At 33.2% G+C, this 17,139-nt stretch overlaps 1 protein-coding gene across 1 annotated transcript in view; it reads left to right on the top strand.

Moving 5' to 3' along the window:
- LOC310634509 (protein SIX6OS1) overlaps positions 1 to 17,139 on the top strand; it is a gene marked incomplete at both ends in the record, with an annotated part of 40,465 nt that overhangs the window by 9,919 nt on the left and 13,407 nt on the right. Inside the window, 8 exons of the mRNA XM_083352933.1 lie at positions 5,128 to 5,217; positions 6,772 to 6,959; positions 7,876 to 7,918; positions 9,029 to 9,149; positions 9,746 to 9,858; positions 11,897 to 12,030; positions 13,089 to 13,180; positions 14,994 to 15,070. Coding sequence (XP_083209059.1) covers positions 5,128 to 5,217; positions 6,772 to 6,959; positions 7,876 to 7,918; positions 9,029 to 9,149; positions 9,746 to 9,858; positions 11,897 to 12,030; positions 13,089 to 13,180; positions 14,994 to 15,070 — 858 coding nt within the window. The remainder of the gene's footprint in view (positions 1 to 5,127; positions 5,218 to 6,771; positions 6,960 to 7,875; positions 7,919 to 9,028; positions 9,150 to 9,745; positions 9,859 to 11,896; positions 12,031 to 13,088; positions 13,181 to 14,993; positions 15,071 to 17,139) is intronic.

The raw sequence follows: 17,139 nt of genomic DNA, 5'->3' as shown, positions 1-17,139 counted from the left end.
GGACATAGACTTTGTATGGACAAATGCAATGAAATGTGGGACTCGTTTATATAAACTACAGTTAAAATTATAGTTATATCAATGTATTAGAAATGTATTTGAATAATTGCATCAAGTAACTATCAAATTGTAACTATTAATAGCTAAGATGATATATTACACCTTTTTTCTTTTTCTTTTTTTCACTTTTAAAAAAATATATTTTTGCATCTTTTTGTCATTATTTTAAAAACAAAGAATACATTTTAAAAATAGACTGTTCTGTTTGCAAATGTATTTGTGAGGTGGCTCCTTCTCTTCCCTTGAAATACAAGAAGGTTCTGAACAACCCTCAAAGAAGTTTATTAACTATTCCCAATTACTTCCTTATTCATAGGATTTGTATCCATAAGACAGAACTCAAATAAGATATAGGTAGTCCTTATTTAGCAACTGCCTCATTTAGTGACCGTTCACATTTACAACAGTGATTAATAAATAACTGTACGATCAATCTTCATATTTACAATCTTCCCTAGTTTATAAAGCAAAGGAAACCCGAAGTAAGATCATAAGCACAATTTGGGTTCACTTAGCAATTGTTTTGCTTAAAGATCAAGTTGCTGGTCCTAATTGTGATAGCTAAACAAAGAATATCAGTAGAGAATTGAGAAACATACCATCAAATAAAACAGATCTAGAAACTAATAATCTAGGAGCCGTGATGATGCAATGGTTAGACTGTAGTATTTGCAGGCTGACTTTACCCACTGCTAGGAGTTCGATCCTGACTGGCTCAAGGTTGATTCAGTCTTCCATTCTTCTGGGTTGGTAAAATGAGGACTCAGATTGTTGGGGGCAATGTGCTGACATTTGTAAACTGCCCAGAAAGAGATGTAGAGCACTATGTGAGCAGTATATAAGTGATATTGCTATTTTGATTTACCTGGTAACTTTAGAAAATGAGAATAATAAGGACTCTAATCTAATCTTTTCTTGCCTTCAACCCAACTCAGTGGTGGGATTCAAATACGTGAACAACTGGTTCTCTGTGTGGATGCCGCTTCCGGAAGTCCATTCTGGGCCTGGGCAACAAAAAATTAGCTACCAGTTCTGCCGAACTGGTGCGAACTGGCTAAATCCCACCACTGATCCAACTCCTTTTCAAAAGGCTCCTCCCTGTTCCTCTCCTGCCAGAGCAGTTACTGAATTTTATTGGACAAAGTCAAAGGCCTAGCAGCCAATCACTGAACTGTTGCTATATTACACCCTGAGGACCCCTGACTGCACTCTTTAAAAGCTAAGAAGCCTTCATTTTTAAAGTGAGGGGAAAAAATTGCTTCTGCTGCCCAAAATATATGGATTTCTTTCTGATTGCAGCCCTCGGTGTTTCCAATACTTATTCCTTAAATATTTGCTTTCCCAGCTACAGTTAAAACCCTCAGGGGAGAGGAAGAGGCTGGAGAAAAGCTGCTGAGGGGTCTGGCTGAGGAAAATGGGAAATAGAAACTTGAACAAGCTTGCATTTGTGGAAGTGTGATAGATGAAACTATTTTAAAGCTGCAAAATTGCTTTACATGCCAGCTTTTTTTATTCTGGTGGAATATTTATTTTTATTTATAAATAAAAATAATTATTTACTTATAAATATTTTTTTTATTTTTTATTATAGGGAGGGAAGTTAGTAGGATATTAGAACTGAAGTAAGGGGGTGGGGGAAGCACCATCTTCCCCTCAAATAATGTTTGTATAGATTGGTGTGTACAAAGGTTTTCCCTTTTTGAATTCTCTGTTAATATACTTACACAACTGAAAACAAAGTTGGAGGAGAAATCAAACAGACCAAATCTCAAGTCATGTTGTTAAGGGGGAAAATATGAGGAAGCACCTTAAACTCATGTATAAAAAATAAGACAAATAATCTATCAGTAAAGAAGAAAGAGGCATTGGAACACAGTCTTGTCTATACAAAAAATATCATGTTTGGTACAAAACGCTAAAGCATGTAATTTGTTTCAAGTTAGGCACTTTGAAAAGATGCTTGGAAGTTAAAATATTTGAAGAACAAAACATTTTGAACAATCAGCCATGAGATCCACATCTCTTTAGTACAATTCAATTCAATTATTGAGTAATGCTCCAAAAGATGCATTAGGGCTTATTTCCTGGTAAGGTCTTATTTTCAGGGAAATACGGTACTAAAATGAGTCCATCTGGTTGACAATCCTGGGGCTTATTTTGGGGGTTTTATTTTATATTACAAGTGTCTTGAAAAATCATGCTAGGGCTTATTTTCCAGTTGGATCTTATTTTGGGGAAAACAAAGTATTTATTAATTTTACCTTTTGATTCATATCACAGTGGGGAAAGGCTTCACTCAGAACATGATGGCTATTTTCATGAGTCAGAACATTGATAGCGTGCCTACATATCACCTTACCTCCCACCTGAAACCTATAGCTGTTGCTTATATAATAAATCTTCTATAATTTTCAGAAACTGATTTAATATATTGACAAAAAGTTGGGGTATCCTAAGTACCCCAAAAATCTGTTAACACTTTCTTCTTGAAAGTTTGGAGCCTGCCTGTCAGATCTCTAATCTCAAATCTCTACAGATTTCTAACTTCTGTGTTCTCTTTAGTGCCTTTCTTGAAATATTGCATCTTTGCTGTTATTTGTAAATTACCCCCTCATAAAAGCTTACATTGGGAATAATGATTATAACAATTATTAATGAATAAGTTTGAATATAAGAATTAGAATAAATCAACAAACAATAAAACAAATATTATTTGAGTGATTCTCTGCTTTTAAATTTAGGTTGCAAAATGGCCGACACTCTCTTAAGCAATCTGGACAAACTGCTGCTACAACTTGGTAGGTTGGAAAGTTTCATCCTAAAAAATAGTTACTAAAAGAAATTTGTAACTTTTTATCCCAGGTATTCAAAATTTTAGAATTATCTGAATTAATTGTACAGATGGCGTTTATATAATCTCTTTATGAGAGGATGTAACATTACACAGAAATGTCACTAGTTATAGTCTCACCAAAGTATTTCTTGATGCAGACAATGGTTTAAGAAATTACAACTAAAGATCATTCAGATATTTGCAGATCAGATCTGTTAGCCCTGAACTCTTCTATTACTTCTCATTTTCAATTTGCTTTTTCTTACTAATATTTCTATTATTTTGCCTTCTGGCCTATTAAAATGGATATTACAAGGGGATGCTGTAAGCAAGAAAAATAATTATAAACTGTAATAGTAAAAGTAATTTGGAGATACACAGTTAGAGCCGGAATAAATAGGGAAAATTGCATACTATGATTCACCTACTTAAATTCATATAGAATGGCAATAAAAATTGACCAAACTATGACTGAAAATGCATATTTCTTTTTTACATTTAAATTTTATTTATATCAATACAAAACATGTATATATATTCTTCAGTTTTTCAGCTTGAACAAGCATCTTACTCAAAGGAATATGAAAGACAACAGATACAGCGTGAGTATATTTTATGAATATATAAAAAGGATGTAATATTATAGCAAAACATCATGCCATGGCTTAATTCATGGATTTATTTTTACTTTTGCAGACTGAGTTTAATTTTGAATATTTAATATTTCATGAATATTTAATATTATATAATATTTCATATTCTTACTACTTTTCCCATAGCAGCTTTATTTCTGCCTTCCAATATCTTAGATCTATTATCACTTTAGTTATTTTTCCCTTGCAATTTTCTCTCTTACGTATCTGCATGTGATATCATAATACAAATATGAAATGCTAGAGATACTTTATCATTTCACAAAATAAGCTTTGTCATTTTGGTGTCACTGTGGTTGGGAACAAATGTTTATGTCTATGCTATGTCACAAAGTGTTTGTTTCAATCTTAAAGTCTTTATATACCAACATAAAAAATTATTTTCAGTATATACTGCAAACATTTTGAAGGAAAAGAGTGAAATCTGCCACCTACATGAAGAAATAAATAAAAGTGAGGAAGCAATTCTTAGCTTATGCAGACAAAATAATACCAATAAAGAGAACTGTAACATGTAAGTATATTGTATATAATATTTATTTATATAAGCCATTTTTATGGTTTTCTTTTTACTTTATTCTTCTCTTCACTGGAAAAATTCTCAAAATCACTGAAAATCAATAAAAAGAATTGTCTATAATAACACAGTGATGTCTAAATGATGCCAAGAGATCAATGACATCATCACATAATAATGCAATTATGCTATTATGTCACAATACATGTTACAAATATGTCAGTCATGACATTTATGCAATGATGTCATATCTGCTTGCACTCCTTAAAATTGCTTCCAGATTGCATCTAAACGAAATTTTACAAAGCTGAAAATATGCAGAGTAATGTAACTCAAATCATCAAAGGTTTAAAACAATTTTCCTTTGAAGAATGTTTGCAATATTGGAGGCATAATCAAGATAAAGCAGTTAAAAGTAAAAAGGGAAAATAGTAAATTGATAACATTTAACTTGTCATTCAAAAATGCATTGCACTAGAACAAATAACAGAATTGGAAGAGACCTTGGAGGTCATTTAGTCCAACTCACTGTTTGAGCAAGAGACCCTATATAATTTCAGACAAGTAGTTGCCCAGTCTCTTCTTAAAAGCATCCAGAGATGGGGCACCCACAATTTTTGAAGGCAAGGCATTCCACTGGTTAATTGTTCTCACCTTTAGGAAATTTCTCCTTAGTTCTAGTTTGCTTCTCTCTTTGATTAATTTCCATCCATTGTTCCTTTTCTTGCCTTCTGATGCTTTGGAAAATAGGTTGACCCTCTCTTCTTTGTGGCAACCTCTTAAAAATTTAGAACACTGCTATCATGTCTTCCTTAGTCCTTCTTTTCACTAGACTAGACATACCCAATTCCTGCAACCATTCTTAGCCTCCAGTTACTAATCATCCTTGTTGCTCTTTTCTGCACTCTTTCCATTGTCTCAACGTCTTTTTTATATTGTGAAAAAAATCTTGAGACACTGGAAAGAGTTCAGAGATAATTATATTATAGCTTTGTTACTTCGGACAGTTCTTATGCTGGCTCAACAAATAGATAATTATTATTATTTTAAACTTACTGATCTAGATGGAAACCAACATATGTTATTTTGAAAAAACATGAAGAATATTTACAGAAAGAACTTCAGAATTACCAAGAAGCAACAGAAAAAGACAAGTATGCAAAGACATCTGAACATTTGAAAGACATTTCATATTATGACTTAAATATCTGTATTATGTTTACTAACCAGAATAGTAGAGTTTTTCAAATCAAATATATTTTTATTAAATTAAGATATATATATATATATATATACATATATATATATGTAGATCTAGAGTCTCGGGTTTCTTCCCGCGTTCCTTTCATCTTCAGAAAGTTGTGGCGACGTTTCGACGAAATCCCATCCGTCATCATCAGGCCGGAGTGTTCCTCCTGCTGCAATGCTCCTGGAAGCAGCAGGAGGAACACTCCGGCCTGATGATGACGGATGGGATTTCGTTGAAACGTCGCCACAACTTTCTGAAGATGAAAGGAACGCGGGAAGAAACCCGAGACTCTAGATCTACACATACAGACACCCGCGAGAATCTACGAAAACATATATATATATATATATATATATATATATATATATATATATATATATATATATATATATATATATATATATATATAATGTATTCAATCTTTTAACACTGTAGTGTGTGTGTGTGTGTGTGTGTGTGTGTGTGTATGGATCTTTGGTCATTCAGAAAACATATATATATATATATATATATATATATATATATATATATATATGTGTGTGTGTGTGTGTGTGTGTGTGTGTGTGTGTGTGTGCAAATTATTCAAATTGCTAATAAAGAATTTTGGGAGGCTGGCTTATTAGCAATTTGAATAATTTGCACAAATAATGAGCTGTCATAGTTGACTATATCCTGTGGATAAGCCTTGAGACAGGCCAAAGCAGGAATGAAAGAGTTAATTAGCAAGGTACATTAAAAAAAGCCTTGACAAATACTTTATATATATATATATATATATATATATATATATATATATATATATATATATATATACACACACACACACACACACACACACACACACACACACACACTACAGTGTTAAAAGATTGAGATTGAATACATAAGACCAAATCAATCAATGACAGAATTATTCTGAAATAATATAAAATATTATTTTAAGGGGAAAGGGTGATTTACAAACCCACATTATGGAAAAAGAACATTGAAATTACAGCCTTACATCTTTTGGCAATAGGAATACAGTCTTTTGGCAGACTGTATTCATGATGCATAATCTGCCTTTTAGGAATCTGAGAGCTGAAGAGCAATGTCCAATTATCTATTTTATATCCAGTGATTTACTAATCATATTTTGTTAAATGATTAGAGATGTTTATATTATGAATAATTTGATGTTCTGTTCATTAGTAAATAGAAGTGAAAATTGCAATTGAGAACAATATAAAGTATATTTTCATGGGCATTTAAATAGGATGCCACAGATGGTTAATAGTAATAATATGTATTAGTAATAAATACAAATTGTCAGAAATATTCACAGTTAATTAAATAATAGCAAATGGTGTTAATGTTGCAAAACCTTAGTTGAACAGAGTGTATATTGTAAAATGTGCTAATCTTTTGAAAATACAATTAATCACCAGTGAAAAATGACTGTATTTTCTTGTTTTAAAAGAAAAATGTACCAGGATTATATGAATCAATATCAAGAAGTTTTCAGGCAGCACCAAGCAAAATATTTAGAAACTACAATTGCCCAAGAATATTATCGTGAAAAAAAAGAATATGAAGAAATTCAAGATCAAGTTCAACAAAATTCCAAATTACTTAGGCAGAAAGAAGCTGAACTGATAGATCTTCACAGTAAAATATGCTTTAATTAATTTTAATTTCATTTATGCAGAGTCCTTAGACTATGAGTTAAAATAAACATAAAAGTTAAATTATTGTTTCAGAATATTTTCCCTTATGGGCATATTTGAAATGGCATTTCCCCCTGAAATTAAAAGCTATTGATAAAGATTGCATTATTCTGAAACCTGTCATATTATGCTTAATGTGTCTGTTTGCTTTTTTTTAAAAGACTATACTTATTTGGATTAATACTGTATTTTATACATAGATTAATTATTTTTTCATTCTCATAAACTTAATCTTTACATATTCAGTTCATAAACACTTTCTAGAACTGCTGATTTGGGTTTCTAATGTTACATTTTTTCCAAGATACCATGAGGTTTGTAAGTATGCATAAATGTATCTATGTACATCTCCCAAAACTAAGAAAAAAAGAAGAAAACTGGACAGGATTGGCATGAAGTAGAATTGTTCTGAGACATAAAATTTAGGTTTAACTAAATTTGGAAGGAATTAGCAAAATTCATATACTGAATGTGCTAAAAAAAGATTATCTTAATAAAAGAAGAGATGGGACAACAATGATTAAAAGATGTATACCTGAATATCATGAATATTGTGTTGCTATGACACAAATTCATAGAAACTAGATTGATGGTGGTAGCTTTCAGAATGATTTTTAGTACATTAGGAAGGAATTGTGGTTCCTGATAGCAATAGCAATAACCCTCACCCACTCCCTAAAACTGCTATGTGAGCAAAATCATAAACGGGTGTGTTAACTAATATTGCTACTATTACTATTATTAATAACTATTTCTACTAGAACACTAGAATAAACAACTTGGACAGTTTTCCTTCTTTTCTGTTTAATAAGAAGCAGAACAGTTATGAGATTAATTCATTACCATCTTTTTTCCAGAACCTGGTCCCTTTCAGTCACTTTCTTCATGGGCAACACATATGTATCCATTCAACTCCTATTGATTCTATCATGATAGTTGCAAGCTGTTATGTCAATTGAAAAGCAAATGTAGCATTAATGTATTTTGCCATTTAAGAAACTAACTAAATTAGAATGAGGAGAAGTAATTGTGGACAATGCTCATACATTCAGGATACGTAATTGTAATCAAGCTCCATATAGGGATATAGGAAATACTAGTTTAAATTTGGTTTAAAATGATTCTACTTAGTTAAATAAAAGACTATCATAATAATTAGTTATATATTATTTTTAGAACTACTAAATGTAAATTCCATTATACGTCATAGTGCATCTTAAAATTTGGGGATAGAATTTAAAGCAAATTTATCTTATAGCCTATGTCTAAAAATAGACTTATGCCCTCACTATTCTTCATCTCTCCCCCTGTATGTCTCTCTAGTTTTGTTTTAGTAGCTCCCTCAGTCCAATGTACCAATTTGGAGATTTGAGGAGGGATTACACAAGAGCAGAGTAATTTGTTTTATTCCTGGATACCATTCTATCAGAGTATAATACCAGTGTACATGCATTCAATACATTAATGCAATTTTATTTCATGTTTTATTTGAAATGGAATTAACATCACTAACTTGGTCTCAGATTTATAGAAGCTAGCAGAACTTCATGTTTTCAAATGTTTTATGTAATGTTTTCTAAACGTTTGAGCATTTAATATACAAATTATACCATGGCCACTAGACTGCACTGTAGCCTAATCCTCAATTTAATTTGAAATACTAGGACCAATTTTTGGAAGTCAATTTCACATAATTAAAATGCTATATGAAATTAACACAATGTGTTTCATGTTAGTTACAAGCTAGCATTTTTTAAATATAGATTTGAATGTGTTTTATATTGTATACTTTGGGGGGCTAATAACAAACGATTCATCAAGATGTTAGTCACAAACTGGTAAATTTGGATGGAGAATAAAACTATTCAAATTATGGAAAATCAATTCATTGATTTCAGGTATTTAAATGAAAATGAACTCTTCATAACTATGAGCAGAATTGTGGCTCCTTTTTAGGTTTTTATTTGAATGTTAAAGTGTGTGTTTTATTGATTCCTTAACACATGAAAGTGCTTCTCTGCAGCAGAACACAAAGGAAACTCTTACTCATGCAGCAGTTCTCAAACAGCAATCAGCTGAACTTGTCAAAACTGCAAAAGAGCTAGAAAAGAAAATGAACTACTTCAAAGAGGTAAGTGCTTATGTTGCAGTCTGTGTGAACATGTCACTGCATCAGATCACAGTGGAAAAGTAATGTATTAGAGCACAGGTGTCAAACTCGCCCCCTCACGTGATGTGTCATGACGTATTGTGACTTTTTTCGCATTGCCGGAGCTGGGGTGGGTGCGGCCTCCACATGATGCAACCGGCCCATGGGCCAGCAGTTTGACATCCCTGTATTAGAGATTGGAGTGTATGAAGTATTTCTGAAGGTTGGAATTTAATCTAAGCAGTGATTAATGAATAACTATAACTATAACAGAAAGGAAATGTATTTATAAGAAATACATTATAGGGATAGGTGAAGCCTAACACCTAGTTAAGTACATTCTGCCAGGAGAAAAGTCAAAGACTATTTGGCTTGTGCACCTACGCATGGAAAGTTAGACAAAAATAAGTGACTTCAGATTAGCTCTGTAACTAACAGGGTAAGGTTTTTGCTTTGGTTTTTTGAGAAAGGAAGGAAGATTAGGTATGCTCGCTATCTTGAGTTATTTATAAATGTAATAAAGATGGGATAAAAATAAACAGAACATTTGCACAAAATAAATGCGTTTTATCTTTTAGCATTTAGGCAATGTTACAGAAGATCAAAAGCATACTGAACAGATGGAAGAGGATTCTAATGTGATAGAGGAAAGAGCAAAAAATCAAGAAAGAAAGAAGGATTTTGATGAAAGGTGGCATTTTAAAATCAAATTTATCACATTAAAATATGAGTTATAAAGAGGTTACTGAATGTTGAAATCTTTACTGTCCAGAAGCTTTCCCCCTTACAAATTCATACTATTACAAATTGTATCTGCTTTACTTACTATTTTGCAGATATATTTCTGTTCTAACAGGTTTAAATAAAGATTTTCAATATAATATTTACACATAGGTTGACTAGTGCAAAAAGGGTTATATTATAGTTTCCTAATGTGAAAGTTCCCTCGCAGTGATTACCTTAGAGTGGAATGGAGTCATCTTACATTGCCTAAAAAGTATAAAAGGGTAGCTATGTGATCCTGGGAAAAGGTGTGACTCAGTGGTGGGATTCAGCCGGTTGGCACCACTTCAGCAGAACTAGTAGCTAATTTTTTGTTGCCCAGGACCAGAATGGACTTCCGGAAGCGGCATCCACACAGAGAACCGGTTGTTCACATATTTGAATCCCATCACTGGTGTGTCTGTTCTAAGAGGTTGCTGTTGGCTCCTAGATCAAATCAGTTTTGGAGCAAATGATGACTGACTCCTCATATAATATAAGTAATTATATAACCACTCTAGACAAGGAATACCTCAACTTAAAGAACAAATACAGTTCCTAGACAACATGAATTCACTCTAGCAACAAAAAGTAAGCAACATATGAACCCTCAAAGAAATAGCATGGTTTTCCATATAATGTTTGCTCTAATAGTCAAAGGACATCTCCACACTAGTATTTAATATAGTATCTCTAATTTATATTGTTATGTTCCCTCTTCTGTTCCCATTTTAAAGTATTGCAAAAAAGTAGATAATACTTGAAGAAACACTGTTAAAAATAAACTAAACCTTTCAAATAATAGCATCCTGATATTATTTAGCTATAAAACATTAAGTTTATGTATATTTTTTGCCTTTTCATTGAAAAAAATACTGAGACTAAAATTAAACAAATTAAAGCTAAAAAGAACAACAAGTCAAGAATAAAACCAAAAGACAAAGAAAAAAAGTGAAGCTAGAACAAAAGTTGGGGTACATTTTTTATCTTTCATTTATGAATCAAATTTAGAAACTGATTCTGGTCAGCCTATCTGCTTGAGAGGAATGTCTCATCCATCCATTTAGGAAATTCTAGGCTAGGTGTCCAGAAACATTTTTTAAAAATAGCTGCACTTGCTCTAGCATCTGACTAGCCTTGCCCCTGAATCATGGCTTTCATACATGTCTTTGGAAAGTACCATCTATGTATGCTTTCTTTTCAAATGGCAGTGGACTATTTAACCTTTTCCTCTTCTATTCAATTGTGTCCAATTTTTGGAAACTGACTGGAAAAGTTTCTGTAGTTTGCTTAGCAAACTTTTCAGAGGTGGTTTGCAATTGCCTCTTTCCTAGGACTGAGAGAAACGACTGGCTCAAGGTCACTCAGCTGGCTTTGTGGCTAAGGTGGGATTAGAACCACTACACCAGACTGTCTCTCCTTTCACTTTTATCAATTTTTAAAGTGTTACAATACAATGATATATATTGCTAGTAGTTTTAAAGAAGTTATTTGCAAAAAAACCAGTTGTGTAATAAATGGAATTTCCAGTATTATTTTAATTTATATTGTGTAATTTTAGTTGAATGTAGTGCCTTTTATGGATTAGCTTCATGTCAGTTCTTAAAATTTTTATTTATCAAACTTGTATGCCATCAAAGGTGACTTTCAAATTAGTGCTAAATTAAAACTAATAATATGCTACAAAGTTTAAAAACATTTGTAGCAATAATGTACTTGTTTTCCAAAAGAAAAGTTTGTATTAACAGTTTTAGTCATAGGTAGGTCAATAATTCTGTAACAATTTTGTATTTTTCCTATGCTTTTCATATTTCTATTAAGCAAGTTGCTCAATAGACATTATCCAGTGAGGACATTAGATTAGATTATGCATTTTTTTATATTCTTATCTTTTATTTCAAAGTAAAATAAAATATGTGTCTCACATATTTCCATGTTTCTTTCATTGATTTAAAACTTTCTTTCAGCTTGTTCAAAGAGAGTCAACATTTATCGAATGAGAAAGAGCAAACATTTAAACCATTTAATCTACCTAGCATTTTTCAGAAATTAGTTCAAAGTGTGCCAACTGTGAAACCACTATTTCAGATCACAGATAGAGGTAACAAAATATTAAGAGATTTAGCTGTGAGATTTTGAAGTATATACATCTGAATATTGTAGAATATATTAAGGTACTTCACTGCATAATTTGATATCTTTGTTGCAGGAAATGCAGAGGTGTTTCTATATCAGTCATACTGGAACTAGTTAATCAAATAAAACTGACTATTTTCTGTTTTCTATGATGATATGCCATCTTTCCCTTTCAAGGGAGACAGACACTGTCCTGTTCTGAGCACATAGAGCTCTGTTTTGCCCAATTTCTCCTCTTACAAGAAAGAAATGCCACATCCTTTTTGGGCATATCTTTCCAAGAGCCTGGCACCATTTTTTAACCTAGATGTCATCACTATCTCAAACTAAACATGGACAAGATTACTGTACTTCTGAAATCTAACTCAACACAGAACTTTTCTTAAAACCTTTTATCAGTATAGCCATCAACATTTGTAATTTTTATTTGATGAATATTCACAGAATCCATCTGTTCTTCATGGCTAAGATTGCATAGCTGCTGATTCATGCCCTGATTTCTCTAATCTGAATAATTCTAGTAGAATGCTGGGCAGATTATATACATATTGTCTTATTGTTCTGAGCCTCAATGAACTACTCTTAGTGCCCTCTGTTTCTACTGCCTGTACTAGCTAGATGTTTGCAGAAGGTCAGCACAAAGTTGTATCAGGATGAAATTTGTAATCCCTATTGCTGATTCATATCCTACTGCTCCAGGCTCTGTCATTGCAAACACCTGATTTCTCTCCTAACAGGTTTACAGGTTATCTTTTAATCATGTTGGAATAAGGCGAAAACACTGCGTTAACATTGCCTCAGCTAAAAAAAAATTAAGCCTGGAGATAATACCAAAAAAGGTGTTGCCAGGCCAATTTTGTGTTATGGAGGGTGCAAATAGTGAAAACCCTACTCAACTATTGTAATTTTGTTTTACTATAAGATGACTACTACTATGTGATTACCCTTTTGATGTCAGTTTTATATTATTCCTATGTGAGAATCAGCTGAGTAATATAGAGTTCATAATCTTATATAATACAGGTGCAGAAAAGAAAGAGGACCTGGCAGGACATTCCAAAGTGACTAGTATGTATTTCAACCATATAGAAAATGAAAATCAGGTATGCAATCAGGTATGCAAACAAGGTGTCAAAAACTTGATGACTAAAAAAGGGGGGATTTTGGGTTTTACTGATTAGATTCATTTGTTGTTATAGAAATGGCTAGTTTATAATATTATGGAAAAGTAAAAAGTTGAGATTCAGGGTTAATGCTTCCTTCTACTGCAACAGAGGAAGTCTGTTCTTTTTCCCTTTTTCCCTTCACTTCCCCCCCTTTCCTCCCCACAGTATCCTACTATTTGCTTTTGTATTTTTGTATTTTATTCTATAATCCAGGGGTCTTCAAACTTGTCCTTTTTATGACCTTTTTATGGCACGCTGGCTGAGGAATTCTGGGAGTTGAAGTCCACAAGTCATAAAAGGGACAAGTTTGAAGACCCCTGCTATAATCTAATAAAATGTTACAAACTGTAGAAAAAAGTAAAAAAGTACTGGTTTCAATTTCTTCAGGGGCTGTTCCTTTGCTGAATCACTTTCCCTTTGCACTGACAAATGTATGATGAATTTATCCATGTTTATTAATATGCACCACTACCAGCTAGCTCAGGGGTCTACAAACTTGGCACTTTTAAGAGGGGTCTACAAACTTGGCACTTTTAAGACTAGTGGACTTCAATTCCCAGAATTCCTCAGCCATCATGGCTGGTTGAGGAATTCTGGAAGTTGTGAAGTCCACAGGTCTTAAAGTTGCTAAGTTTGTAGACCCCTGAACTAGCTGGTCAGCCATTCTTCCTCTCTCCCTCTCTTCTTTCTCCCTGCCTTCTGAGCTCTACTTTCATAGTGTAGTAAGAATGCAACCACCACCCCAGTCCCTTCCCTGTACCCTTAAAGACACAGGAATCAAGTGGAAAGCAAGAAAGGCTCACAAAAGCCTCCCAGAATAAAGAAATACTAAACTCCAGGTTTTTTTTCTTTAAGCTGCCTCAGGCATGTCTCAGTTTAAGCAATGTAGCAAAAGCTTGGCAATTGTGAAAAGTGATAAGTTTAAATTAAGCCTGTTTACCTACAAAGAAAACTTGTCAAAAGCCATAGACAGACTCAAGATAAGGGTGTAAAACTAATTACATTTGTTTAAAGGAATTAAACCTACGGAAGCCAACACTTTGGACTCATTGCTAGCCTTTGTGAAACAGACTAAAATATTCCAATAACCAAAGCACACAAACTGAGCCTCTGAAATACAAAACGCTGTAAAAACTGTATAAAAATCCTTATGGTAATCCATCCAAGCTGCCAGATGACCAGGAACCCACTGGCTTCCAAAATAAACCCACCTCCTTTTTGACATGCTCGTCTCCAGGCTTTTCACTTCATCAGCACTGATTGCATTCTCCTGGCTGGAGAAAATGAACCAGGGGACCTTTTCTTCCAGCAACAGCTGCTACTTCTTCCCTGTCTTTTTCCTCTCTGCCTGCTGAGCTCTCCTTCCACACCTTCTTCTCCATCCCCTTCTCTTTCCCTATTGTCTTTTTTCCCCCATTCCTGCCCAAACCACCTCCTTTTATATCCTCTCCTCTCCCCCTTTTTCTTCAGTTCACCTCCAGCTCTGTGCTGCTTCCAGAAGCGCCAATCAGCTGGAGCCCTTCCGGCACTCCTGGGGCTTCTGCCGAGCCCCAACAGTCCTGCAGCTCCAGCTGCCTCTCCCTCAGGCTTGAGTCGCTTCAGCTCATTCCCCTCCCCTGCTACATTTCTCTAGGATGGTCGCATACCACCTGCCACTAGTGGTATACATACCACTGGTTGAAAAGCCCTGCTCTAGGAGAATGAATGGGTCTTCAATCAGAATTTTATACTCTTAATTTAAATACATATTTTTTTGTTTTAGAAATGTGATAATTCGGAAACCAAGATTGTAGAAACAGATCCATCTATAACAAGTGATCCCAAAGAAATATCAAATAGGTAATTTTTCAATCATCCTACCTTCATTAATAATATGTAGTTTATGAAAATATATGAAAATAATTCTGCTGATACAAATTATTTTCTGAATTGTTTCAGATTATTAGCTAATCAGAAGAACACACTTACTAAACAGTGCTTTAACACTGAAAATACAAAAGGTAAAATCTTATTAAAGTATGTATTATATATATTGCCATTTACTATTACCTCTTTGATAAAAAAAGGTTTTATCAGAAAAGATGAAAATAATTTACTCTCCATACTATTTAGGAAGATTGGAAGACTCATTATAGCTGATTTGAAACAAGTGATTTTATATAAATATTACTAAATAATATTTCATTAAGTAGACCAGTTAAAATCATAGTTATACATTGTATTATTGTTTTATCCCCAGGTATTTAATCTTTTAGTTTTTATTATATTTTATTGTAAACCATGTTGTAAATAATATGGTATAGGACAAAAATTTAATACATTAATTTATATTTTATTACTCTTAATTGAATAATTTTCAATATTTTATATATTGAAATGTACTATTTTACATTATAGTTTAATATCATTTATATCACTTTTTACTTATTAAATATATTATTCTGTGTGAATAATTGTAATCTGGCTATTTTTTGTATCTTAAATTGTTTATCTTTTTGCATTATTTTCTCCTAGTCAATGACCATAAACATTTTGATTTCATTTGATTTTGATCTTTTTTATTTTGATTTGAGGTATGAGTGGTTTTGGAGGGCAGGTATATAGGGAGAAAGTCTTATTTATGAAGAAAAGCCTAATTTTTCATCATTAGAGTTTGCTGTAAATTAGTTATGAAAATGAACAACAAATATCAGGCAGAAGAGCAGATGGAAGTGAAGTTAGAAATGTATGTATCATTTTATGGCATCTAGTGGTTGTCTGGATATTGCATGCTAAGTCTGATTTTCTACATTTTTACACTGTAAGTGAGAAGAAAGGGAATGAAAAGCAGTTTTTAAACATAAACCTAATGTGTGAATTATTGCAGAGAGAGAGAGCACACAATTTTTTATTTGGAAAGACTGAAAAATTGTTGGGAACTATTATAGAATACAGGTAGTCCTGGACTTACAACCACTTTTGAGCCCAAAATTTATGTGGCCAAGTAAGACTGTTATTAAGTGAATTTTGCCCCATTTTATGGCCTTTCTTACCACAGTTAAGTGAATCACTGCAGTTGTTAAGTTAGTAACATGGTTTTTAAGTGAATCTGGCTTCCCCATTGACTTTGCTTATCAGAAGATCACAAAAGGTGGGGATTTCTGGTTTTGCACAGTAGCAACCAGTCGCAGGCTTGTGGATTCTCCGCACCCCCACGGCTAATTTCGCCCTGCCAGGGGACTCTAAATGGGTCTAAGTCGCCCCAGAAAGGTGGCGAAGAAAAAAGTGTGCCCCAGCAAATCTGAAACTATGACAGTCATTCCATTCAACTTGGGGAAAGCCTTCTAACCTGACAGGAGAAAGGCTGGCCGTATTACATCAACCAGCCCAAGCTACTAGCAACCGAAGTCCAAAAGTACTAACCAGCACAATTGTGAACAGCGTGTTTGAAATTGGGTGAGGGATTTGATCTTCTCTGTTCTATTCTATATTTAATTTCCTGGAAAAGATCCCCAAGAATCAAAATACCTCCAAAAGGGAAGGAGGTGGATTTCTGCCCCCCCTTATTAACGGAAGTGGCAAATTAATCCTTTTATGGAGGATCAAAATATATGGAAGTGAAATAAATATAAAACCTGAAATTTAAAACTTAAATCTGGATAAATCTAATATTGTTGAATGGTTAAGAAACTCATTCTAAAGACAATTGTTAATTTTGGAAATTGAAAAACAAATAGTTGCTGACACCTATTGGTGGATGAAGACTATGACAGCTAGGACTTTCATATGAGAGTTGGCAAAACCTGGAAAAAGCCAATCTGAGTTTCTGACCTTCAAAGCTTTAACAACAAAGAACAGCTGTGACAAAAAAGGACAATAATCTGGGCTGTAGACAAAGAGAATTATAAATTTTTTAAAAAAATCTTTTT

The sequence above is a fragment of the Vipera ursinii genome (genome assembly GCF_947247035.1).
Source record: "Vipera ursinii genome assembly, chromosome: 1".
NCBI classification, from domain to species: Eukaryota; Metazoa; Chordata; class Lepidosauria; order Squamata; family Viperidae; genus Vipera; species Vipera ursinii.
Note: the sequence above shows the minus strand (reverse complement) of the source record. Positions and strands in the feature narration are given on the sequence as shown.